The following is a 25,159-nucleotide window of genomic DNA, read 5'->3' as shown; positions in this document are numbered from 1 at the left end:
TAGGCTTAGTGCGCATGTCCGCCTGTGTCCTCGGATGGAGATTGGACTACAGTTCCCGGCATTCCTAGCTGCCCGGCGTAGTGCGCATGACCGTCTGTGTCCGCGGATGAGAGAGGCCTACAGTTCCCGGCATTCCCAGCTGCCAAGCGTAGTGCGCATGTCCCCCTGTTTCCCCGGATGAAGATTGGACTACAATTCCCGGCATTCCCAGCTGCCAAGCGTAGTGCGCATGTCCCCCTGTGTCCGCCGACGGGATTGAACTACAGTTCCCGGCATTCCCGGCTGTTTTGCGTAGTGCGCATGACCGTCTGTGTCCGTTGATGGGAGCGGACTACAGTGCCCGGCATTCCCAGGTTCTCGGCATACTGCGCATGCCTGAGGACTTTGCGAGAAAAATGGCCGCTGCCTCCTTCACCGCGCAATTACTCATGTTGGCCGCCAGAGGGCAGCATTTCTTGTCCCTAGCAGAACCAGCCGTCTCCCCCCCCCCCCCCCACTTAGCCGCGCTTGTTCCCAATGAAGCTAAAGGAATAAATGATGACCAATGAGTCAAAGTCCAGCGAGGAGGGGCTGCCCCAGGAGCCGTAATCGGTTATTGATCATTATTATTTGTATAATTTATTATTTATTGTTGCTTATTGGTCCGCTTTAGGCCCCGCCCCCAGGGGCTGTGGAAGTTCCTCCTCCGAGCCGGTGTCAGACCCGGGTGCCGTTGCCAGCCTCCCGGCCGTGCCTGGAGGCCCCCCCATTCCCACTGACTCGCTGGCCGCAGAGATGGGAGGCCGGGGCCGATCTGGGAGGCAGACTCGGAGGCTTTGAGCCCCCCTCCTCTTTCACAGGCAGCCAGCTGGGAGGCCTTGGGCCAGTCGCAGTCCTGATAGAGCTGTTCTCGCACAGCAGTTCTCTCAGGGCTCTCCCAGCCGCCCCTTACTATCTGCTGTGTGGAGAGGAAAAGAAAGGCAATTGGAAGCTGCTTGCAGACTCCTTCGGGTAGAGAAAAGCCGGGGGAAATGAACATGTCAGAAGTTTGCTCCTCCTTCCAGCTCCCTGGAGGAAGTGTGGGCGGAAGCGTGCCAAGTAGACCCTCGTTCTCCAAGCCAGAACTCCCCCTCTGACCGTGCAGGAACGTCGGAAACTGCCATTGTCTCTTCGCAAAAAGCAAACCCTTCCCTCCCATTCCTACTGTTGGGTCCCTGATAGACAAGCAGGCCGGAGCTGGAGGGGCACGCCTGGTCCAGGCAGAGGGTGGTGCTCCCCCATCTGTCAGCTTGACAAATCTTCCCTTGGATATGCTGAAGAAGAACATTTTCCACCTCTCCCTATGAGCTGGGAGGATTGACTGGCTGGGTTACTTTGGCTGCGAGGCAGAGAGAGAGGTGACTTTCGGGAGGCTGCTAGTGGCCAAGCAGGAGGGGCGATGCTGCTCATGAGGGTGCCTTTCCCTGCATGCTCAGGAGGTCCTTCTATCAAGCTGACGCCTACGGAGGCCTGAATAAGAGACCTGAGGGGGGAGTGCTTCCCTCTCTTTACATTATTTATACCTCTGTTTTTCTCCCTGACACTTGAGGCCCATTGCAGCAGGGAAGCCGACCCCCTGCATAGGATAGATGCGCATAAACTGCACAACATGACTAGAAATCTGAAACAGAAGTGCCCACATTTAAGAGACACATTAAATTATGCAAAAAGAGCATGGTAAGAAAAGACTGTAACAGCAAGAGACAGTAGGCATTTGTGTATTCCACACTTCCTATCCCTGTACACGTGGCAGCCTCTAATCTGGAGAACTGGGTTTGATTCCTCACTCCATGTGCATAAGCTGGGTGACCTTAGGCTAGTCACAGTCCTGTTAGAGCTCTCTCAGCCCCACCTACCTCACAGGGAGGGACTGTTTAGGTCAGCGTTGTGAGGCCAGCCAAGCTGCCTGCATCGCAGAGAACATAATTGCTCTTACACTGTACCATGCAATGTACAGTGAAACCCAAACGCTTATCCCAAGCTGGAGGCCAGTTCTCAGCGGGAGAGCCATTACTCGAGGGGAAACAGGCACTGACATAATATGTTTGGAATTCTCTTGCTGGGCCAGGGGAAGAGAGTTTACAGACTGTCCAGTGAAACCAAGTCTTTATTTTGCGAAAATGTAAACCCCTGTCAGTTTTCACAGTGGAAACAAACCGACCCCTCTCTGTTCTCAGGTGTGCGGCAGAATGTGGAGAGCCTCTCTCTCCCCCACAAGGCCTTGGAAAAGCAGCCCCGAGGAGTCTTGGCTTCCAGCGCCAGAAGTCCCAAACTGACCGTCTCCAGGCAGACCGGCCCCGGTGCCAGATGTTTGCTTTTTCTCTTCAACACTGCTGGATTTCCTTGGCAGCAAAAGGCCGCCTACGGGGGCAGAAACAAACAAGGTGGTGACAGCAGCGGGAGGAAGCCTGGCTTCCTACAGGAGGAGGCAGAAATGAAATTTGTGCCCTTTATAAGTTGTCATTTCTGAGAGAGGGCCGAGGGTGGCTAAAGGGAAGGGGGGAGGCCTGGGCTGTGTTTCGGGGGGGGGGGAGTGGTGTCGAGGGTGTGCACATGCACCTCACACCTGGGGCATGCGCACGCCCTGGGCGCATGTGGATGCGTCCATGCACACGCACCCTTTGTGTGTGTCAAACAAACTCGCCTTTTCATATCCTGGTGGGGAAATAAACAGCAGCAAGATCCGGGGACCTCCATTGTGACCGGTTTGCAGTGTGCCTGTTCTCTTGAGCTGAGCAGCCAGGAGGAGTCTTAGAAAGGGACACACAGTTGCCAGAGCCACTGGCTAGCAGCCAAAAAGAAATCTCAAAGTCAACCACACGCAGCCCTGAAGCGAAAGGGAACGGAGCTTCTCCTGCAGGCCTCTTGGAAGCAGGTGTTTAATTTCAGGTGTACCACAGACAGACGTGGGAAAGGACAGGGGTCGATATTTCGGAAACGGCCTCTGGGCCCTGTCCGGTTTGGAGAAGAGAACCCTAGCAGAGCTAGCCTAAACTTCCCAGGAAGTGATTCAAAAACACGGTTTCTTCCAGCCGACCTGTTCAGGCCGCCCTCTCTTTTTACAAAATGTTTCCATTACGATCAGTCAAGGCAAGGGAGTTTGGGGCTTCTGCGGAAGAAATCCAGGCACAAAGCAGAGAAGCGAAACATTCCCTCAGCGTGGTCACCGCAGACATCGCTAGGGCCCGGGAGTTTGCAAGGCACGGGGAGAGTCATTTCGGGTAAACTGTGTTCAGCGTCACGAAGACAAAGGTCCCTTTGGAGCACGGATCCTGCCTGCCTTCCCCCCCCCCCATCGCTGCTGGGACCGGCAAGGGAGTGGGAGATTTGGGGAACCCCCATCAGCGCTTGCAGGAGTGAATGTGACACATTTTAGGCTGATGGCGTGCATATTTTATCTTCTCTGCCCTGTGACCTGGGTGCAAAACCCTGAGGCTCAGTTGCCGGAAAAGACACACAAGACATTTCCACCCCCACCCACCCCCTCGCCGCCCCCTTTAGTGTCGCTTAAATTCTATTTTCAAAAGCACGCCCAAAAGAAAAGGGGTGGCCGGCCATCTTGGACCCCTGGTATAATGTTTCACCTCACTCAATAGACAGAAAGCTCCTTTGTCGGACCGAAGTCCCGCTCCGTTGTCGGCCGGTTGGCGTGGCTCCTCCGGCTGCAGCCCCCTCTAGGAGCTGATCAGGTGCCCCGACCACGTCTCGTGGGTCGTCCCGGGGGCCAGGTGCGTGATGACCACCTCCACGGCTTGTAGCTTCTCGTTCTTGGGCGGGATGGGGCACACCTTGTAAGTGACCTCGTCGCCGGACACCGGGACGTACTCCCCTTCGATGCTGCCGGGGGAGACCAAGCACGAAGTTCACACTGGGAAGCCGTGCGGGGAGTTTGGGGCTACAGGCAGGCCCCCAGAATCCTCGAGGGGCCCCTGGACTCACGTTCCAAAATACGTCCTTGCTTAAGCTGCCGCAGTGGATCACAAGGCTAAACACAGCCAGGGTCCACAGCACCAGTGCTCTGGCCAGCCTGCCCCGTACCCACGTCAAGTAGAGCCGGATGAGGGATGGCGTTCACAAGCCCCTTCATTGAAGCACCCCCCTCCCTCCCTAGAGATGGGGGAAGAGGGTGAAGCCCACCAGAGAACAGGGATCCCTGCCAATTAACAAGTCACTAATTAAAACCGGCTTAAACACGCCCAGATCCTGCAAAACCTGCGGAGGATCTGACCTCGATAACCCCCGTCCCGGAGACTCACTCGGAAATGTGGACGAAAATATCCGGCCCGCCGTCCTGCGGGGTGATGAATCCATGGCCCTTGGAGCGGCAGAAACACTTGCAGGTCCCCTTGTGGGTGGGGCCTCCCAAAGCCCTCGCCGTCCTGGAAGGAAGCAGCAAAAAGAAAGGTCAGAAAGTCTGCAAAGGGAGAGACGGAGCACATAACCAGATGTTTTGTGCCACACGGGGTCAAGAAAGGGGCCCCACAGGTGTCCTCCTGGACAATGAGGAGTCTTTGCAGGCCCTGTTGGGTTATGCCCCTCCCTCACTGGTGTTCTCAGGGTTACTGCCTCTGGACGTGGAGGCTCCACTAGATGACAGTGGCTGAGCTAGACTTTGGGGAGAGGGAGGAACATGCTTTTTTGTCAGCCCTGTGGGTGACGGTATGAACCCCTCTCCCCTTCCCCCTCGGCCGCCTCTTTCCCACATGGGAAAAGTCCCAGACTCTTTGGGGAAGGGGCTCCAACCCACCCCCCCAGCGGCCCCCCTGTCCCTTTTACCCGCCCCGCCACGTCCCTTGGGGTCCAGGAAGGCGTCCGAGCTCTCCTGCTCACAAGGCCTCCGATTGTGCCCCTGAGACCGGCTGGGCCGCCTTCCTCACCTGGAGGTCCCGGTCCAGAGAGCTTCTGATGCCATGAAGGAGCCAGGCCAACCGGGGGCGAGGGAGGCGTCCCTTGCTGCAGGGTCTCTCCCCTGCCCTCCCCCTCCCCCTCCCCGCCGGCCCCCCCTCCATGCACGACGCCTGTGAGCCTCTGGCCCAGCGGCTATTGTGACCTCGCCGGAGAGGCGGCCAGTGGCTGATGCCCCTGATGCCACGCCCAGGCCCCCCAAAGAGGGTGCCCAATGAAGCCCCCAAGTGGCTTCATTGGGAGGGGGGCTGTCTCGCTCCCGGCTGTCGGACAGGGCTCCGTAGGGGGAGGAGGCCAGGCCACGGATGCAGGGTGCCCGGGGGAGATCCCAGAGGAGATGATGCCGAATGATTTAAGTAGAAATCAGAAGAATGGGAAGTGGGGAGGGGGGAGGACCTGGCCCACGAGGGCCGCTGGGACTCACGCGGAATACGTCCGGGTCCTTCGGGTGGGCAGCGGGCTCGGGATGAGGCAGCCCCGCAAGGGAGAGGGCGAACGGTCCCGCACGCGACGGCCTTCGGGGAGCCGGAGGGCCCCGGGCGATGGGGAACGCTCACGAGGGGAAGCTGACTCAGAAGACATTCTTGGTCCCGAGGAAAATCTGAGGAGGCAAGACCAACGTGCTTCAGTATAAACAGAATCCTGAAGTGGGAAGGGCCCCTAGAGGCCATCCAGTCCAACCCCCCAGTTTGGTTGATTTAACCAATGAGTCAGGACTGCTCCCATGGCTGGCATTTCGGCACCCCTCACATGCACGAGATCGCAGGTTAAGATGTTTAATGCAGCCCCCCCACGCACACACGCACACACAACTCCCACGCGGAGCGCTTTGTGAATTATGCAGCAGCTCTTCTACACAAGTGTTTCGGCAAAGAATGACGGGGCTCCTGTCAGCGGAGCAATTTTCCGCCCTCCCTGCGGTTGTGGAAGGGCAGGATCTAAAGGAGGCTCCTAGCAAGATGACTCCTGCCTCTGCCCTTCCCCTCCCAAACTGGTGAATCACGGAAGAGCTGGGAATGAACAGAGAACCAACAGCCACCGAGGAAGGAAAGGTCACCGGCAGACCCCTGGCAAGGAACGGACATCCCCCCTTTGCAGCAGGAATCCCCCTGCCTCGTGCCAAGAGAAAAAGACGCCAGCAGCTCTTGAATAGGACGTCCCTCGTAGCTGTTGGCAGAAGGGGCATTCGGGAAAAGGGCTCTGCATGTGGCAGCCTCGGAGATTAAATCGGCCCTTCGGTCGCAAGGACTAGACGGACACCAGGAAGCACCACATTGTGTGGCAGCGAACACCAACGCACGGATGCTCGGTTCTGGCCTTTCCAAACAAAATGTGCGCCGCCAGGGCTCCCTGCGCAGGAGAGGCGCACACGGGAACTCAAGGGAGGTGTTGCTGGCCACACAGGTGCTCCTTAAAGCGGCCCCAAAACAGGCGAAGGATTGCACAAGCACATGTTGTGGCCACCCAGCTGGCTGGGGCGGTGCCGTCGTCTGCAAAACTCGCGACAAAGAGGCGCACAACAGGGGACAAACATTTCCTTTGCTGCCTCCCTCGCTCCACAGGCAGAGCTGTTTACGCACGGAGGCCGCTTTGGCACGCTGCCTGCGCATGGGTGCTGACTCACCCCCAGGGCCCGGCCCCTCCGACACCCTCAGCCGCTGTCTGCTCTCCTGGAACCACACCGGGCCACAGAGAGCCCTGGTTCGTGGCCCCAGACCAGTCCTCCGGCCCCCCAAGGCCACAAGGGTGGATTTCTTTCTGCCCCCACAAGGCTGGCGGGGCCTGGGGGTGGGGCACGGGGGGCACATAGCACAGGCGAGAAAAACAGCCACAGTGAGGATGAAAGAAAACCGAAAAGGGCAAAGCCCCAGCAAAAGCCTTCCGGCCTGCAATTCCTCTCCCTCTCCTTGGGCCCGTTCCAACTGGGGTTGCAGCCTCTGGGTTGGGGATTTCCTGAAGGTTTTGGGGGCAGATAATAGGGAGGACAGGGCCGGGGAGGGGAGGGGGCACCCCCATGGAGCCTGGTGCCCCTCTCAGGGCCGCCATGTTCTTTTAGAGGGAAGACGGTATTTGTAGTTTGGGCTTAGGGCTTTCCCAGCTGGAAGGAGGAGGAGATGAGAAATCCATCGAGAACGCTGGCTCCTCTGGCTGCAAAGCCTCCTTTCCTCCCCCATAAGGACTAGAAACTTGACAAGAAACGGGAAAACACGCAGGCCAGCTGGATAGAGGAGTTCAAATCTGGCACCTGTATTTGTAGCCTCGTCCCTCTTGTGGCCCCAGAAATAAAATGTATAGAGATGTAACAAACAAACACACAAAGTTATCCTTCGGGGAGCCCTTCACGTCGCCAGAAGATCAGGCCCTTCAACAACACCCCTGCAAGAAGGATCACAGCCTACATGCAGCCCAAAACCTTGAAGCCTGAAGGTCCCCGGTTCAATCCCCGGCAGCGTCTCCAGCTAAGAGGACCAGGCAGGAGGGGATGGGGAAGACCTCCGCCTGGGACCCTGGAGAGCGGCTGCTGGCCTGAGCCGGCGAACAGTGAAGGGCTGAGAGTCTGATTCAGCAGGAGGCAGCTCCGTCTTAGGGGTCCAGCCCCCCCCCCCCCCGGGACCTCCCAGAAGGAGGCAAGCCTTCGTTCGCTCCCCGCAGGAGGTGGGCCAGAGTCAGCCGTCTCGGCAGAAATGCCCCTCCCATCCCGCCTCAAGGGACAAAGCTTCTTAACCTCTGCACAAGTGGTTTTCAAACTGTGCCCCAGGGAAGGTGGCAGGTTGCCCAGCAGAGAACCACAAACACACCCACCCCCCCCCACACCCACCCCCCTTGAGATCCCAGCAGGATTCTGCCTGCCTGCAAACCTCACTGCAAAAACTCAGCCGCGTTCTCCTGCTCCTCGGGGCCCGGAAACGGCAGGGCGTGCCATGCCCCCTCCCCAAAAGAACGGGCCTGCCAACCCCCCTTCTCCCCCCTCCCCCCCAGGGCAGCAATCCGAGGAGCCTAAGAAGCTAAGGGAAGCCCTGCTGGATCAGGCCAGCGGCCCACCCAGTGGGTCTCCCGGTGTCCCAAACCCAGGGGCCATCAGGGGGTCCGCCAGTGGGGCCAGGAGCCCTCCGCTGTGCCCCAAGAAGACGGAGCATCCCTGCCCCAGAAACAGGCCACAGATTTCCAAGCAGCGACCGAGGAAACCCGTCCGGCTTGTTGTGCAGCTTCACAACCCAATATTATGAGTGAGGAGCCTGCCGGGACCACACCTGAGGGGGCAGGAAAGCCCCACGGACGGCCCCGGGTGGATATTCTCTCTTCCTTCACACCAGATCATTGGAAGTCTGCCAAGCCCCCCTGCAGCCTGCAGAAGTGGTTGATTCAAAGGTTGGACAACTCGGGTTCGAATCCCGGCTCTGCCAACGGCAGAGGCCTGCCTCACAAGGGCGTTGTGAGGCCCAAGCAGAGGAGAGAGGAATTGGGGCAGCTCCCCACTGGGGCCTAGAGCCAGGGAGGGGGATGCCCAGAAGACGCCCCCCACGAGGGAGCTGCCCCTTCTCCTTCGCTCCTGTGGTTTCCTGCTCTGGGGTTGTGAGACTGGAAAAGGCCCATGAAGAACAGGCATCTCACCAAAAACCCCCCAAACCTTCAAAATGCCTCTGATTCAGCATCACTCCGTCAAGTCAGGAGATCTTTCCCCCTGTGACATTTCAACGTGCAGAAAGCTTCGCCATTGGGGAGGGGGGGGGGATGACAACACATCTTCTCCCATACAAAAATGCACAGGTCTCTGAGTCTCAAACCCGTTGTGGTTGAACTACAATCAATCTTTCTTGCATTTGCTGTTTCTGTAGACAGACCCACACGCCCTTCGCACATGCCCAAGCGCACCCGTTCCCCAGGGGCACGTCTGTCCACGGGGGGGGGGGGGAGCTGCCCCCATCAAACTCCACACAGAGGCCCTGCGCTGTGAGGAGACCCTTCCTGGACACGCCTGGCTCAGCACAGGAGGACAGGGGGGGCGTCTGGCGATGCTCCGGGGGCCTTCCTGTATCCGGAATGAGCCTTGTCCACGTCCGGTTCCCCTTTCGGTTTGGCCGAGGCTCGGCTCTTGGGGCCTGACCGGCAATGGCGGTCTATTTGGATCCCGACAACACCCCTGAGAGGTAGTCTAAGCACCTCCGCCAGGACACCACCCTGTTTGTCTTCTGGAAACTGTTTGCAAACACCGTGAGCATCACACAAGTCCCCAAAACCAGGACCACGAAGGCCGTGGGCAACAGCGACGAGCCCAAGAGGGTGAGGGGGAGACTGCTGGGCGGGTGGGTGCAAAGTCCTGGGTTCAAACGTCTCCATCAGTTTCACTGGGCCCAGTGGCTCTCCCTCGTGCCTGGCCTACCCCACGGGGCTGTTGTGAGGACAGGACACGGACAGCCATGCAGAGGCGGCCGGGTGCCGGGGAAGGCTCATCCTGTGGGATTTCAGCCTGTCTCCGGGGTGTTGAAGAGCACAGGAGCTGGAGGAGGGGGCCTGAACCGGGCCTCTCTTGGGCGCCTGTTTTGGAGGAAGCGGCTGGCGGACGGGGGGGGGGGGGGCTGCCTCTGCGCCTCCCTCTCCCAGCCGAGGCCGGAGGCTGCCCGCCCCTTGGCGCCCTGGCGAGGCGGGGGGAGGCTGGGGGGGGGGGTCCCGGGCCAGGCAGCCCCCAAGAAGCTGGCGGGAGGCGGGAGGCGGGGGGCGTCCGGCCGCGCCGTCGGAGAAAAGCGCTTTTCCGCTCCCTGCAACGCCAGACCCGAGAGTCGCCCCCCTCGCCGCGGGGACAGCCTTGGACGATCCCACCCCGAGGGAAAAAATTAAGCACTTTCGACGGCAAGAGGGCTGCGCCCCCCCAGCACACGCCCCCCCCGGCTCTTTTCCTCTGGGCCATTCCTCCCCCCCCCCAGACACCCCCAAAGACCCCCCCACACTTTTGGGTTGCTTTGCTGTTCCTGCAAACTTCTCCGTCCGAGCCCCCCCCCCGCCCGCCCGCCCGCCCCCTCCACTCTGCCGCCTGCTTCGCTTCGCGACTCACCGTGGGGGGGAAGCAGACCGGGAGGCGGGCGGGCAGGTGGGGGGGGGCGATCTGGACAGCGCCGTCCGGGCAGGTCTCCTCGGAGGAGCTCAGGGCGCGACTGCGATCCCCACCCACGGGGGCGGGGCTGCCGGGAGAGCCCCGCCCCGTGGAGGCCGCCCAGGGAGGGGAGGGCGGGGCTTCTTGCGGAGAAGCCCCCCCCCGTCAAAACTTTGCCACGAAGATGCCGGTGCAAGCCCCCCCCCCCCCCCCCGAGGCCACACGGAAAAACCCCGGAGGAAGAGTGTTGGAGCCAGCCCTTTTATAAAAAGTGCAATTCTGATTTCTGGTGCCTGAGCATGTGCAGAGGGCCGCCCTCCGCCTCCAGGATCCAGAGGTCTGGGCCGGCGCCAGAGAGGGGCGTGCGCTCTGCCCATGCTCAGAGGCCCCCTCCTCGGCGCGCCTGACCCTCGGCGCCCTAAAGGTCCTTGGGTAGCCCTCGGGGCGCAAACGCATCCCAGGGGGTGAGCCTTCGGGGCCCACAGGGGGGCTCCAGCACCTGGGAACAGGGTGCCAGCTCTGGGTTGGGGAGCGCCTGGAGGTCTGCGGGGTGGAGCGGAGGAGGGTGGGATTTGGGCCTGTTGCCCCCCTGGGCAAGGTCACGACGGGTGCGGGTCCCTCTCTGCCATAACGCAGCTGGGCCAAGTGGGCCAGAATCGGACCTGCCAGGCTGCAGCCGTGGCCTCAAGGCCCTGCTGGGATTACTGGGCAGCTCTCTGGGCCAGGCCGCCCTCCCCCCTCCAAGGCACCCGAGGCTAATCCGGCCTCCTGGAGGACAGGCCCGGTCAGCCTGCCGGCCATTCTCCCGCCCCGGGGGAATTCCTGCCTGGAGAACGGCCCGCTTGGACTCCGGGTGCCGTCCCAAGAAGAGTCCTCCCTCTGGACTTCCAGAAGTGAACATGGATCCCGCTGGCTGGCCATGTGAGTCCGCCTCGGGCCGGAGAAAAGAGCCAGAGGCCAGGAGCCCCTTGGATGCCAGACCTTCCTAGTGCCCCCCCCCCCCACACACACACACAGACACTGCAAGCACACGCCTCTTTCCTGCTGTTGGGCCTCCTGCCAATTCAAAACACAGTAGTGTATTATCTGCAACCAAATGTGAGTCCAGGGGCACCTTTAAGAGCAACCAAGGTTTCCTGGAGGTGGGAGCTCCTGTGTGCCTGCACACTTCCTCCAACAAAGCTCCCGCCTAGAATGAATCTTTGTCGGTCTCAAAGGTGCCGTTGGACTTGCATTTTGCTGTGCTGCACTGCATTGTTGTTGTTGTAGCTGTTGTTGTTATGCTAAACACTCTGAAACTCACACCCGACCAATTTGGTCGCTTTCAAAGGGGCTCAGATCCCCTGCAGACCAGCACAGCTCACCTCTGAAATGACCAGTTCCCCCGACAACAAATTTGTGCTTCTGGATTTGGGTGGTTCTGTCCTCCGGAAGAAAGCTAAAGGTACGCGACCTCTGAACGTGGAAGATCTGTTCGGCAGACACGGCTGGCAACGGCATAAACACGATTCTGCACGCCTGTCCGACCTGCCGTGGTGCGGGAAATGATCTGCAGGCCCCTCTCTCTCTCTCTCGTTCCCTGGTCTAGAACAGACGGGGGCTTGTCCAACAGACTGCAGAACGGACCATGCACATCGGGGGCCTTCCCAAAATGCTGGGCTTGCATTCTGATGACGGGGGAACGTCCGGCCCATTCTGCATTGTTGACCTCCGGTGAAGTGCACCAGGCACAATTTTTGCTGACCGTGTCCCAGAGTTTGACAACAGGGGGGTGATCACTGACTACGTGGCTTTAGCCCACTGACCCCTGCTTTGGGGTCAGGGGTCCCCCGCTGTCCCAATGGTTATTTGTTTCAGTGGGGTTTTGAAGGGGGCTAGGCCAGCCCACGGAGGAGAAATGCATCGGAAATGCATTGTTGCAATATTGTCCTTCACGCAGGCAGACCCAGCAGGGAATTAAAACAGGCACGGGGCAGTCTGGTTAAAACTTTTAAGAGCTTTTGAGAGCGTGGTCACTTTGGAAATTCGGACACAGCATGGTGAGCGCAGCAACAAAAAAAAGTATTTTAAAAGAAAGGATTAAAACAGTGGTCAGAGCATCTGGCAAGGGTCTAAGGATCCCGGGTTCAAATCCTTCCTGGCCTGGGACACCTTGGGTGGTTTGGGGCCAGCGGCCATCAGACTGACCTGCCTCATAGGGCTGTTATGAGGATAATGTGGAGGACAAGCTGGGCAGGAAAGGATGGATCTTCCAAAGAGAGAGGGATGAACAGGGCAATGACAACACAATAGTGCTATAATTAACCAAACCTCTAGGTGGCAGCAGAGAATAGCATAATGACACTTTTAATAAATTGTGAGAAGTTTAGAAAAAGCAACATGGTGTGCGGTGAGCCAGCTTGCTGTTGTGGTTAAGAGCTGCGGCAGCCAGCTGGGTGTCCTTGGGGCTAGTCACAGTCTTGTTAGAGCTGTTCTTGCAGTTCTCTCCCAGCTCTCTCAGCTCCACCAAGGCTATGGGGGGAGCTCCACTTGCTCATCTCTTGCCATAAATCTGCGAGGACATCAGGGCGCTCACAAGCACAGGGGCGACGTGAGGTGTGCATTGAGAATCCGAGTCACGCGCTCCGGGTGAACTGGCTGCCTGCGTATTCTCCGGAGATCGCTTCCCTCGTTCCGTGGTGCCGTCTCTGGGGCTGACTCACCTCACGGTGCTTTCCGACTGGTTCTGTAGCACGCCAGCCGGGCCGACAGTCCCTCGTAAACAACCCCGTCTCGTAAACAGCCTGTTGAGAGTGCAGTGTGGATCTAGGCAACACTGTTCAAACAGCCCGGTTAGCAGGATGCGTGTGAATATTCAAAATAGTCAGACAGATCTTTGACCTGGACGTCATTCTGGAGGGCAGACAGAAGGGGGTAGAGTCTGGATTATTTTCTTTAAAATGACGCCATGCCCTCCCAGGGGACAGATTTCACACTTCAGCCTGGCCATTGGCATCTCTCTCTCACACACAAACAAACTCCCACTCACACCCCAGCAGGTATTCCAAGAACTGAAAATGATAAGCCAAAATCCCAACCCCAGTTTGCCCCAGGGCCGTACGGGGAAGCCAGAGAGGGGTTAACCTCCACTTGTTTTCAGTCTCCGAAACCTGCCTCTCCTGTTCTGCGATTAACATTATAAACAAGATAAGATGCCTCTTACGAACACCCTCCTCTCCTTCAAAACGCCCGTCATCTGCCAGGGCTCAGGCCCAGCGCCTCTCTCCGAGGGGACGCACAGCCCCTATTGGCCAGAGACCCGCTCACCTAAAGTCTATTACAGCTAACTTTCCCAGCCACTAAACACAAGGCAGGCGTAAGATTTTAAGCACCTGCAAATCCGCTTCTTACTCCGCTGTCATAACATTTAAGCTGCCCTAAATACTTAAGCCGTTCCTCCGCCATCCTGGGAACTTCACTGGCTGAGTGGAAGCAGCAAAATGCCAAAGGCAAGGGGGGGGGGAGAGGAGAAAGGTGCCTTTGGTGAAATCCACAAGCCCCGCCTCCCCCTCTCGATTTTAGCCTGGCTTCTCCCATGGGACCCGAGAAACCCCATCCTGCCCTTTGAGACGTCCCTCAGGATCTGGACCCAACAGGTTACCTACTCCTGGAGAGGCCTCGTATCAAAGCCGTGGATAATGTCCTCTGGGGGAACTGATATCTGAAGTCTGCCGTTCCAGATCTCCATGAGTTAGCTCCACTGGCTAACCTCACCAATTCAGACGCCTGGGCCCACCGGGGGATCCCCGGCCTGATGGGTTTTGGCCCCCGTGTGACACAGAGCATTGGACAGGAGGGCCACTGGCCTGATCCAGCGTGGCTTCTCTGACGTTCTAAGTCTGGGGCAGGGATGCTCTGTCTCCTTGGGCCTTCTGGAGTTCGGGCCCTGCTGGTGGACCTCCTGATGGCCCCTGGGTTTGGGCCCCCGTGTGACACAGAGTGTTGGCCTGGAGGGGCCACTGGGCTGACCCCTCATGGTTTCTTTGATGGGATTGCATCCTCCTGAGTGTGGGGCTGTCCCTGCCCCGTAGGGCTTGCAGGGTGCCCCAAACGAAGGGCAAACAGGAACCGAGCAGGGCTGGAAATCTCCTCCTCCCTCACCGCGGTCACAGGCCAGGTAACCTTTGTACCGCGGTGGGAAGACTCGTGTTCCTAACCTGAGAGCTGTTTGGACTCTGTTCCTTCTGCTCACAGCAGCCCACAAACATTTGCCGGATCAACCCGGCCGGATTATCTCGCATTCTTGAGGCTTACGTGTCCGAGAGCCCTCTTCCGACGGCCGCACGTGGCCGGCCCTCCTTGCCCGGTGTCCACAACCCCGGCAGCCGCACCGTCTCCCCCTCTGTGGTTTGGGTAGGGCAACCGGGCTACAGTCATGCCGAAGGGTCTCGATTCCCACTTTGCCCCTCCATCTCTCTCGATTTCGGCTCCTGAACAATAAAAGTTTATTGAAGCAGGGTTTTTTTTGCCCTTGCCCCGCAGCCAAGGGCTTCCGCGGCAGCTCCCCATAAAAACAAAATAGGATTATGAGGTTATAACAGGTTCCCAGGGCAGGAGAGAGCTCCCGGCAGGAGAAACACAACCCCTCAATTAATACTAGAGACTCTCTGCAAGAGCAGGTTCTTGAAAACCAGCAGCAGAGACGGCAGAGATCTGAGCGTGCCAAGCCCACACACAAAACAGGACCCACAGCGGGGACCATGGGAACAGCTCGGTTTCCTTTCACACGTCCACAAGGAGCTTGCTTGCGGCTCTGGGTCGGTGAATCATACGGGTGAAACAAACAAATAATTAGGCAGTCCTGCTTCCCTTGACCCCGTGGGCCTGCTCACACACTCCCCCGGTCCCCCAGGTCAGGCTCCTCTAGGAGGCTGAAAAGTATTAGAGCTGTCTGCTGTCTCTTCGGGCAGATAATCCTGAAAACAGGGGCCACGGCGGGAAAGGCCCCGGCCCTGGCTGTAACCCACCTAAGGGCATGACCTCTAATCCTTGGGTGGAGCTCTTGGTGACCACAATATTCCTGTGTTTTCCTGTGTGTGGGTTAAGTGTTGTCAGGTTTCTTCCGACTCGTGGCAGCCGTATAAATGCCCTTCCTTCCCAGCCTGGCTCACGTCTTGTGTTAAATCTGCGGGTTCAGAGGCGGCCACTTCTCCTCTTGGGTCTGCCTCTTTTCCTATTGCCTCCCACTTTTCCTAGCATTATTGTCTTTTCCAGTGACTCTTCTCTTCCCGCGATGTGACCCAAGTAGATAGGCTCAGTTTAGCCATTTAAGCCGGGTGCAGTGGTGCCCCCGTCGAGTACGGCCCATGGCAAGAGCCCCGAGGCCCCCCCCCAGGTATGCAGTGGCCTCTGCGTCCTTTTTCCCCACCAGAAGGCGGGAGGGGTGTTGAAAAGAGCAGAGGGGAAATGCTTGCAGGTGGAAAAATCAGCATTTGTAGTAGAGAAGAGTCCTTTGTCCCTGTTCAGCCCCTGGCAGGGGAGGCCATTGTTCTGAACTTGTGAATGAATTCAGGTTCAGCAACCTCACGCTGGCACCTGCCTTGGAAGCTGCTCTGAGGATGGGCAGGCCTCCTCCGAAGCGGTGCCAGTTCTGAAGCAACGAGCCTCGTGCGTGGGCATCATTCCTAAGGAGCACGGCGGTTCTGCCCTCCGACTGCACACGCTCTGGCTCAAAAGAACAGGAGTGACCTCTTTTCGGACCCGATGAGTGGCCGGGCAGGTGATGCTCACCTGATACGTTATCGTCCCCGGTCATGGGACTCCTCCCTGAGAGCCTCTGGGAGGGAGGAAATCGCTCCCCGCAAGGAGAGGGCTGGGCGATTCCACCGGGAGATGCTCACCCAACCGGCCTGGTGGCATTTGCAGGCCTGGCAAAGCGAGAGATTAGTTTGCAATATCCTTCCTTGCTCCTCTGATGTGGGCTGAGTGAAGGGGGGTGGGTGGGTGGGGGGTGGAGGGAGCATGCCTGTGTGCGTGGGAGGGGGGAAATGAACCTCCCTGGGGTGATTAGGAAATGGGCAGGGTCGGATTTCAGCCTGGGGCTCTCTCCTCACAGTTGTAAGTGTGCTTTAAGAGTTGCAAAGTCACCGCCAACTTATGGCATACCTGTTCAACCCTGTTCAACAACAACCAACCCACCCACCCACCCCCCTGAAGCCCCCAACAGCAGCAGACAAGAGATCTTCCTGCCAATGGACGCTATTGGTCAATGTCCCTTTAAAGTGACCAGATCCGGCAGTCGGTTGCATTGCCTGATTCGATCCTGCCTCAGACCTCGAGCTCAGTCCTCGGCAGAACCAGAAGCACAACACTCCTCTCTTACTTACTTCCAAAGTTCCTTCCTGAATAAAACTATTTTATTCTTTAAGCAGCCGGTGCTTTGCCCTGTTCTGCGCGTTTAAACTCTGCGGTCGCTTTTCGGGCAGAAGCTCTTTCAAAAGGGGATTCCTCCTGGGGATGGAACGCACAGGACGCAACCGTCTTACAGGGCCGGATCAGACGGCACCCGGGCTTCCTGAGCGCCCCCCGTACGCATCTCCCGGTTCTGGGTCAGCGGCCGCCCTTCCTCAGAGAAAGGGCCACATTCCCAGCTGCTGCCTGGATTCCCATCAATTAGCTTCCACAGCCAACACAAGGCTGCCCAGTCAGAAGGGAAGGAATTAACCACGTCCTGGATCCGTCCCAGCCAACCAGTTCCCCTGCATTCCTGCAAGGATGCTCCGTACCGGGAGGCTGGAGAAGCCGACTCACCTGCAGGGGTGAACCAAACGCTGCCTCCTTGACATCAGCATTCCCTTCCTGTTATCCTCGCCGGGACCAGCCGTTCTCTCCTCAGCTGGGCACGGACCAGGCCCTGGCACAATAATATGCCCTCTCCTCTCTCCTGGCACCCACAAGCGTCCGAGCAGCGGAGGGCAAAGTGATCCGGCCTTTGGGGGAAGAACCGCTGGATCATCGTGTTGTGGTAAGGATGCTCTTTACCTAGCAGCCGACAGGCAGCTCTGTGCTGGAGAAGCCAAATCTAGGGGTCCAGGAGCACCTTCGAGGTGAACAATATTTGGGGCACCGCGTCAGTCCTTCACTGGCCACCTGTACCAGTGTCAGCCCCTTCGCAAGGCGGATGGCTGTCCTCTGTTCTGTCCGGCCGAGGACCAGAGGTGACTCCCAAAAGCTCACACCGGGCCCCAAATGCCGGTCGCCTCAAAGGTGCTCCTGGACTCTGGCGCTTTCCCGCTGCTGCGGACAGACTCGCACGGCTGCCCGTGTTCGAATCCCCTTTGATGCATCTGAGGAAGCGAGCTTGGACCAGTCGAGGTTTACGCCAGGTTAGATTCGGGCTGATCTTTTAGGTGCCACCAGACTCTGGTTTGATTTTTGCCAAACCTTTATCCGCCGATTTCAAAAGCGGGAGTCAAAAATGCTGGACTTTGAAGGAGAGGCATTGGGCCGGTTTCGTTCTAGAAAAGAATGGATGCGTACCTGTGCAGATGTATGAACCAAACCAGGGTTGCTTTCCATCCTTGGTGTGGCAGAGGTGCAATCCCCCTTCCCCCCGCCCCAGTTCAGTTGGGTTCAACCGGTTGGTTGCATTTCCCGGTTGGTTTTGATGTTGTTTCTCTGCTTGCACTATATTTCGTATTTTTTAATTGGTATAAGCCCCCCGACATTCGTACGTGTGGGGAGATAAGATGTAAACACAAGTTCCCTGCCAACGAAAAATCAGAGCGGAGAATCCGTAGATTTCAGGGAGGCAGAACGTCCTGAGGTTGGTTCATGCTGCTGATCACAAAACACAAAATAGCAGAGTAGGTTCTCTTCTGTTTGAGGGGGTGTTGGCTCCAGGATCTTCTGCTCCGGAAAGAGCCTCCCACTTAGCAGAATCGGTCCGTGGGATCCAGCCCTAGACCTCTGAGCTTTGGGTATCAGGGCCCTCGTTCTCATACGACAAGAGAACCTCTGAGAGTAGCCAAACTCAAGGGGGAAAGTCAAGGAAAACCTCTCTCTTGGAATAAAGTTATAAGAGCTGCAATTCCTTTAGTTATAAATAACCTTTTTTTTTAGGGGGGGGGTCAATCTCATAAACTGTGCCCAAAGTATTTGCAAGAGAGCAAAGAGATCTGTTTTTATTTACTAAGGTAGAAGTCGGGGTCTGATTCCTACCCAATGCGGAGTCTCTTGCGTTTCCTCAGCACACAAATGTGTCATCTCCTGCATGGATTTGGCCACCTTTGTGCCCACTCAGAGAACATCAAGGCATGACAAGAGCCCTGCTGGATCGGACCAGCAAGGGGCCATCTAGTCCAGCCTCCTGTCTCACACCACCGGGGACGACCAGTTCCTCTGGAGGGGCGACAACAGGGAAGAGCGGCTGAAGCCTTCCCCTGTGCTGCCTCCAGGCACTGGGCTCCAGGGGTTGACTGCCTCTGAACATGGAGGTTCCTCCCCCCACTGATAGGCATCTCTGCCACGAATCTGCGGATTTGTTTCATTGGAAAGCCGAGGCCAAAAAGGATTCTAGGAAATCCTAAGAAAGGACACCTCACTAGGCATGAAGGAAAAGAGGTACCGAGGCAAGCAGATTCGCCTGGGCTGAAGGGCGGCACACCTGCCCAAAAACCCCCTTCGGGAGGAGCGGGGCTCCGGGGCCCGGGAAACACACCCTATCTATTTCACCTGGTGTGCCTCGCAATACATTCTCATAATGACCCCCTTATTAAAATGCTTCAAAGAGGAGACATAAAAGAAAGAACCGAGACTGCCCGAGGGACCGCAATCAGAGGCGGGTGAGATTTGGGGTTGATGGCAACTGCAGCGTTGAGCTGATGGGGGGGGAGGGGGCAATCTGAAATCACAGGGCTGTCTTGAGGTCTGGCAGGGGCAAATGGTCACACAACTGGGGAGCCCCCCCCCCTAAAAAAAACAGCTCTGTGTCTGGCCCTCGAGTCACCCGTAGATGAGGTCCAAGCATGCTGTAGAAGTAGCCAGCTTGGTGTCGTGGTTAGGAGCGTGGATTTCTAATCTGGCATCCTGGGTTCGATTCCCTGCTCCCCCACATACAGCCACCTGGGTGACCTTGGCTTGCCACAGCCCTGATAAGGCTGTTCTGACAAGATTCTGGGCCTCTCTGTTCGCCAGGCAGCCGTGCCTTGAAATCTGTTTGGTGGTGCTTCTGGGATTGCCAGCTAAGCTCCTTTCCCCTCACTGCATTTGGAAGGAATGAGAAATTAGGATCTGTAGCCTGAAACCCTTCCGGGGATCTGGCATGATAGTTGTTTACTTTTTACTGTCAAGTTGCAGTTGACTTACAGTGACTCCGTAGGGCAGAGATTCCCAACCAGGGATGTGAGGACTCCCAGGGGGGTCCACAGGAGCTCTGGAGGGGGTCTGCAGCTCCCCCCCTGCCTTAATGGACTCCCCCTGCCCCCCTCCCAGGTTAAGCGTGTTTCCTCGTGGTTTCTGCACCTGGGGGGGGGGGCTGCATGCCAACTCCTGCCTTAAGCCACCTCCTGTGGGTGGTGATGTCTTTTGGGGGGGGGGATGGACAGGGAAGCACGGCCACCTGACATCACTTCTGGGGCTCCTCCAAACCTGCAAAATCATTTCAGGCTTAGGGATTGCTGTAAGGATTTTGAGGCACGGGACATTCAACGGTGCTTTGCCCTATGCCCTTGGCTCTCCTTGACGGTCTCCCATCCAGCTCCCAACTGTGTGTCGCCTCCTTAATCTGGTGGGATTGAGCCGGCCTGGGCTTTCCAGCCAGGATTACAATCAAGGAATCATGACATTGCGACAAGACGGAAAAAGAGGCGTTTTGTCCGTTTCCGCTCCCCAGCGTCACTTGGACACCCCCTTCCTTCCCTGAAGGGTTAAATTCATATGGAACGGAGAAGGTGCATGCGGTGTAAATATGGCCCCCCTTGCCACGAAAACAAGGGAGGCTTTTGAATTTTTGAGACTCCTGGTTTTCCTCCAGCGTGTATCGAAGGAAGAAGGAAAAGAAGAAGACCGGGTTGTTATACCCTACTTTTTGCTGCCCGAAGGAGTCTCCGAGTGGCTTCCGATCCCCTTCCCTTCCTCTCCCCACGACAGGCGCCCTGTGAGGTAGGTGGGGCTGAGAGAGCCCTGACAGAACTGCTCTGTGAGAACAGATCCATCAGCACCGTGACTGGCCCAAAGTCACCCGGCTGGCTGCATGTGTCAGAGGAGCGGGGGATCAAACCTGGCTTGCCAGATTAGAAGCTGATGCTCTTAACCCCCACACCACGATGGCTCTCACACCCTCCGTCCCAATGTGACGCAGCCAGCGTGCTTTGCCAAACTCACTTCTATAGGCAGAGGTGGCCAATACGAAACGATCAGGAATCGAGCGATTCTGCTTTCCGGAAGCTACAAACTAGAATAAAGGAAAACAATAAAACAAAAAGGAAAGCTACAAACTATAGGACGGATGGATTTATCGTTATTCTATCGTTTGGCGAGTGTGGTGCACTCCGGAGACCCGGGGATGGCCCGGCAGCCATGCAAGAGACATTCGGAGGTGGTTATCCATGGCTTGCCTTTGCGTCATGGCCCTGGCGTTCCTCAAGGGTCTCCCAACCAAATGCCCCGCCCGACTGGCCCTGCTCTGCTGCCAAGATCCGATGAGAGCCATCTTGCCCGGCCGATCTAGGTCAGGGTGCAATCAAGGAGCGGGGAAACCAAAACCAGCTTTGTTGCATTTTCCCCGGCTGTGCGACCCTTTGAAAGCCAGAACTTGCTGCCTCTCTTTCTGTATCTTTAACGATCGGCTGAGGTTCTCCTGAAGGCTCAAGAGAGAGGTCCAACTCCTCCTGTGCTATTTTAAATGCCAGCTGCCTGGGGGGAAATATTATAGCCTAGTAGTTTAGCAGTTACACACGTCTAAAGCACCTGGGAGCGCTCTCTGTCTCTCTGCCTCTCTGTCTCTCTCTCTGTCTCCCCTTCATCTGGACTCTTGTTTCCTCTTCCACAGACCAACCTGAAGGATGGAGCAGAAGACGGAAGAGGTCTTCCCGATGACCAAAATCAAGCGCCCTCCGGACCCGTACGCCCCAGGCTCATACGCCCCAGAACCACAGGGCAAGAAATCACACTTCAAAGGACCACAGGCCTCAAAGGCGTACGCCCCGGAGCCACAAGCCCCCAGATCCTATGCTCCAAAATCGTACGCCCCGGATCCCTGTGCCCCCAAAACATACAGCACAGCCACGCCTCCCTACGGGCCAAGCCCAGGGTACTCAGCACCGTACGCGCCCAAAGCATCCAGCTCCAACCCGTTTGCACCGTCATACGGCACCGATGCCCGGCCATCCCCCTCCTACACCTCCGAGCCGTTCCCACTGGAGCCTTCTGCGCCGGAACACATCGAATTCACAGGTATGGCCCAGTCCCCAATTGCCGATGTTGCAATGCCAGGTTTTGGGGAGGCATCCGAGTCCCCGGAGCTGTTGATCTGGCTGTCCTTCGGCCCTCCACGGCCAGCCAGAGGCCCCCCACCCATCCCAGTCCCCCCTTCCCCCCCCGACAGAAGGGACCCAGGAGGGCCCCAGACAAGGGGGGGAAGGTGGGGTCACGGGCCCTGCCGGGTGGGCAATGCAGCCAGGGAGCCGTGTGGAAACTGTGCCGGAGAGGAGACAGCTGGAACCCTCTTCCGAAAATCAAAGGGTGGAGCAGGGGTTGGTGGTGCCCAGAGGCTGGGTTGTTTCGGGTGGGGGACACAACCATCGAGGCCGAAACAAGGAGGAGGAGGATGCCAGCTGGCTCCGAGGGTGGGGAGAGGCCCCCCTGCCAACACTCTGCCCTCGCAGCCTGGCAGCTTCCCCCCCTCCCTTCTCTGCTCTCGCTGCAGACGACGGCTGTTCCTACACCATCGAAGTGATGTCCGGAGATTGCCCGGAGCAGCCTCCGCCCTACACGGCCGTGGAGATCCACTGTGACAAGATCGCAACAAGTAAGTGCCAGAGCCCCGGGCCTCGGACCGGGCGGGTCCTCCGCTGCAAGGGGGCTGTCGGGAGACCCGGGGAGAGGGGCCCCAGCCCCCTTCCCCACCCAGATCCGGCCCCTCGGCCCCTTCTGCCGTCCGGCCACGGCTGCCCCAGGGAGACCCCGTGGGGGTTGCAAGGCGCTTGGCCCCTGCCGGCCTCCTCCGCCCAGCCGTGTTCTTCTTTCGGGGTCTCCCTGGCCCGGCCCACCCAGGCTAAGAGCGGGCTGCCGCTTCCCTCCGCGCCCTGCCTGCAGGCTGCTGCAACCCCGTGAACCAGCCGCCCGTGGTGGTGGCCGGCATCTTCTCCAGCAAGCCCGCCTCGACCATCTGCCCCTGCTGCCGCCAGATCATCACCACCGAGGTCACCTTCCGCGTGGGGACCCTGAACTACGCGGTCTGCAGCTGCCTCTGCGTGGTGGGGTAAGCGCTTCGGGAGCCACGCCCGTGCCTCCCCCGTGGCCTGGCCCTCCCTCGCTGGAGATTGAACCGGGGGGGGGGGGGGAGGCCTTCCGCAGGCCAAGCAGAGCCACAGACCCTACCCAGCTGTGTTGGTTTAGTGGGCACGTCTGTCCCCCGTGTTTACCGCCCCCTCCAAGCCCCTGGGGTGGCCGGAGTGGACCGCACGTGGCGGGCCAGCTCAAAGCAGCAGGCTGTACACTTGATTCCCGCTCTGCTCCTCCTTCCCACGCAGCCAGCTGGGGGACCCTGGGCCAGCTGCAGTTCTCTTGGGGCTTTTTCCAGAGAGCAGCTCTCTCGTTGCCTGCTGCAGTGAGAGGAAGGGGGCAGTGGAAAACCAGCCCTCCTCCTCCTCCTTCTTCTTTGGTGAAGAGCTTGTGGCCCTTGTGTCCTCCCCCCCCTCTCTTGCAGCTGCTGCCTGGGCTGCTGCCTGGTGCCCTTCTTCTGCAAATGCTGCAAGGACGTGGACCACTACTGCCCCTGCTGCGGCTACCACATCTACCGCTACAAAAGGATCTAGAGCCCTTCGGCCGCAGGGGGGAGCCGCCCTGAAGGCCCGCGTGCTGCAGCCGCTCTCCGACGGACCACGCTGCTCACCGGCAGTTCCTCTGCCGCTCCTCTCGCAAACCACGTTGCCAACTCCAGTTCTGGGGAATCCGCAGAGCCTGCTCAGACCCAGCCCACCCCTCCTTCTTGTGACTCGCCAGGGATCCTGCCCAAAGTCTGATGCCCCCCAAAAGCCTCCCCCCGCAGCCCCCCACCCAGGCCTCTCCCTCTTCCGTGGGCCTCCCCCGGCTCATTGGAGGCCTAAATCCTTGGGGGGCAGATGAGAGATGTTGTTGGGGTACCAACTGCAGGTTGGGAATGGCCAGGGTGGGGGTGGAGCCTGAGGAGGGTGGGGCTTGTGAGGGGAGGGGCTTCCCTGTGCTGCAATGCCACGGAGCCCGCCTTCCTGAGTGGCCATTTTCTCCAGGGGAGCTGGTCTCTGTCGCCTGCAATCCCAGGAGATCTCCAGCCACCGGCGGGAGGTTGGGAACCCTAAATGCTGGATCTGGAGGTCGAGTTATTTTGATGAGAAACGTGGGCGCTATTCTAAGGGATGCTGGAGAAAAATCAACACAGCTCTGTAGAGACAGAACAAGGCCTGGTGTGTCGTTTTTCGTCTGCCCAAAGCCCTCCGTGTTCAGCAGAGCGGGGACATTGGATGCCAAGTCTGAATCCCGCTGCCACCACAAAATATTTCTAAGAAACCTTCAGGTAGAAAAGCCCAGAAAAGGGCCCAAACTGAATCTTGAGCACACCCCATTGGGTATTTGCAAAGCTAAAAAGGAGCCGTTCGGGATGGGGTGGGGGCTGGAATTGCATATTTGAGTCTTGCAACTGGCCCTGCTGGGGATGGAACTGGGGACCTCGTGCAAGGAGTTCGGACCCCGAACGGCCTTCCCCAGACGCTGAGGTGGGAGTCCCTCTGGGTGTTGGCATGCATGGGCTGTCTGCCTTGCACCTAGGGTACCGAGTGAACTTCCAAAAGTCATCTGCAGCATTTTCCACCTGCCAAGGTCAGGCCAGAGAGCCCAGCAGGAGGCTGAAGGTGGGGCTGGACTGCCATCTAGTGGCCACCTCGAGGTCCTGCCGGCCCTAAACTGGCCAAAGGGTTTAAGCTGCACCCTGCAAGCGCAGGAGTCCCAAATTGGCTAACTGTGCAGGAAAGAAGCCCCTGGGACCCTTCTCAGCCCCACAGGCATCCCCCCCCTGCGGTCAGGGAGCCGATTCCATTCCGGATGGCACCTTTGCTTCCGCACTCTTTCGTGGTTTTTATGGGGATTTTATTGTGTTTTAACTGTTTATGTTGTAAACCGCCCTGGAGCAGGGCGGTCTAAAAATTAAATAATAAATAATAATCCCTCCCACCTTCGGACGGGGAGTCAAAGGCCTCGGGGATCTAGTGGGGGCAGCGAGGGACACCAGCAAGATGGCAGATTCATGAAGGACGGGGCTGTGAAGGGAGCCTCCACATCCAGGGGCAGTGAGGCTGAACTGCAGCGTAGGAGCAGTGTCCGGGGAGGTCCTCGGCCTCTCTGCCCCACTGCTGGTCCTCCAGAGGATCTGGCCTAGATGGACCCTCACCAGAGTGCCAGCATTAGTCAACCCTCCAAAAGACGATTTCTGATCATTATTTAATCAATAAACTCTATCTAATTGGAAAACTCGGACCTCCCCCCCCCCCCAACCAGGCCTCTCAGTCACATTAAGTGGGTTATTCCCCCCAAATTCTTACAAAATCAATTCCACTGTGGGCGATCCTGGACATATTTCCTTTCTGTGTGTTTGTTGTCAGGAAGCTTGTAACTGATCCCACAATAACAAACCCCAGGGAAATGCAGAGCTGTTCATGTCCACTTCACAGCCAGCCAAAGTGGCCCAGCGGTTCCAGGGTGGGGTATGGGGCTTGGGTTCAAATTCCCACCCTGGTAGAGAGAGCTTTACCCACCACGTAGCATTGCTGCAGCGATGCAGGGGGAATCCTAAAAATGAGTCCGAACTTTTAAGAGAAAAGTCTGACAGATGCCAGGAGACGGGCCGCTCCGGCTTTTCGGGATCCCGGGAACAGCATTAATCCAGACTTCTGCTACCCTGGCCTTCTATTCTAG

The 25,159-nt window shown here is 58.1% G+C and overlaps 2 protein-coding genes across 2 annotated transcripts; one reads left to right on the top strand and one right to left on the bottom strand.

Moving 5' to 3' along the window:
• Positions 1-2,879: 2,879 nt before the first annotated feature.
• On the bottom strand, positions 2,880-10,099 carry CARHSP1 (calcium regulated heat stable protein 1). The gene is made up of 4 exons (XM_077316579.1): positions 9,974-10,099; positions 5,348-5,524; positions 4,275-4,397; positions 2,880-3,855 (listed from the first exon to the last, which is right to left on the bottom strand). Exons 2-4 carry the CDS (start codon positions 5,503-5,505, stop codon positions 3,693-3,695), a joined length of 444 nt encoding a protein of 147 aa, XP_077172694.1. The 5' UTR covers positions 5,506-5,524; positions 9,974-10,099; the 3' UTR covers positions 2,880-3,692.
• A 6,407-nt stretch (positions 10,100-16,506) lies between these two features.
• Positions 16,507-24,612, top strand: LOC143827393 (lipopolysaccharide-induced tumor necrosis factor-alpha factor homolog). The gene is made up of 5 exons (XM_077316914.1): positions 16,507-17,015; positions 21,042-21,445; positions 21,918-22,019; positions 22,307-22,472; positions 22,920-24,612. Exons 2-5 carry the CDS (start codon positions 21,055-21,057, stop codon positions 23,026-23,028), a joined length of 768 nt encoding a protein of 255 aa, XP_077173029.1. The 5' UTR covers positions 16,507-17,015; positions 21,042-21,054; the 3' UTR covers positions 23,029-24,612.
• The last annotated feature ends 547 nt before the right edge of the window (positions 24,613-25,159 follow it).

This window comes from Paroedura picta, chromosome 17 (assembly GCF_049243985.1).
Source record: "Paroedura picta isolate Pp20150507F chromosome 17, Ppicta_v3.0, whole genome shotgun sequence".
Classification (NCBI taxonomy): domain Eukaryota; kingdom Metazoa; phylum Chordata; class Lepidosauria; order Squamata; family Gekkonidae; genus Paroedura; species Paroedura picta.
The sequence above is the reverse complement of the archived record's forward strand: the minus strand, read 5'-3'. Positions and strand labels throughout refer to the sequence as shown.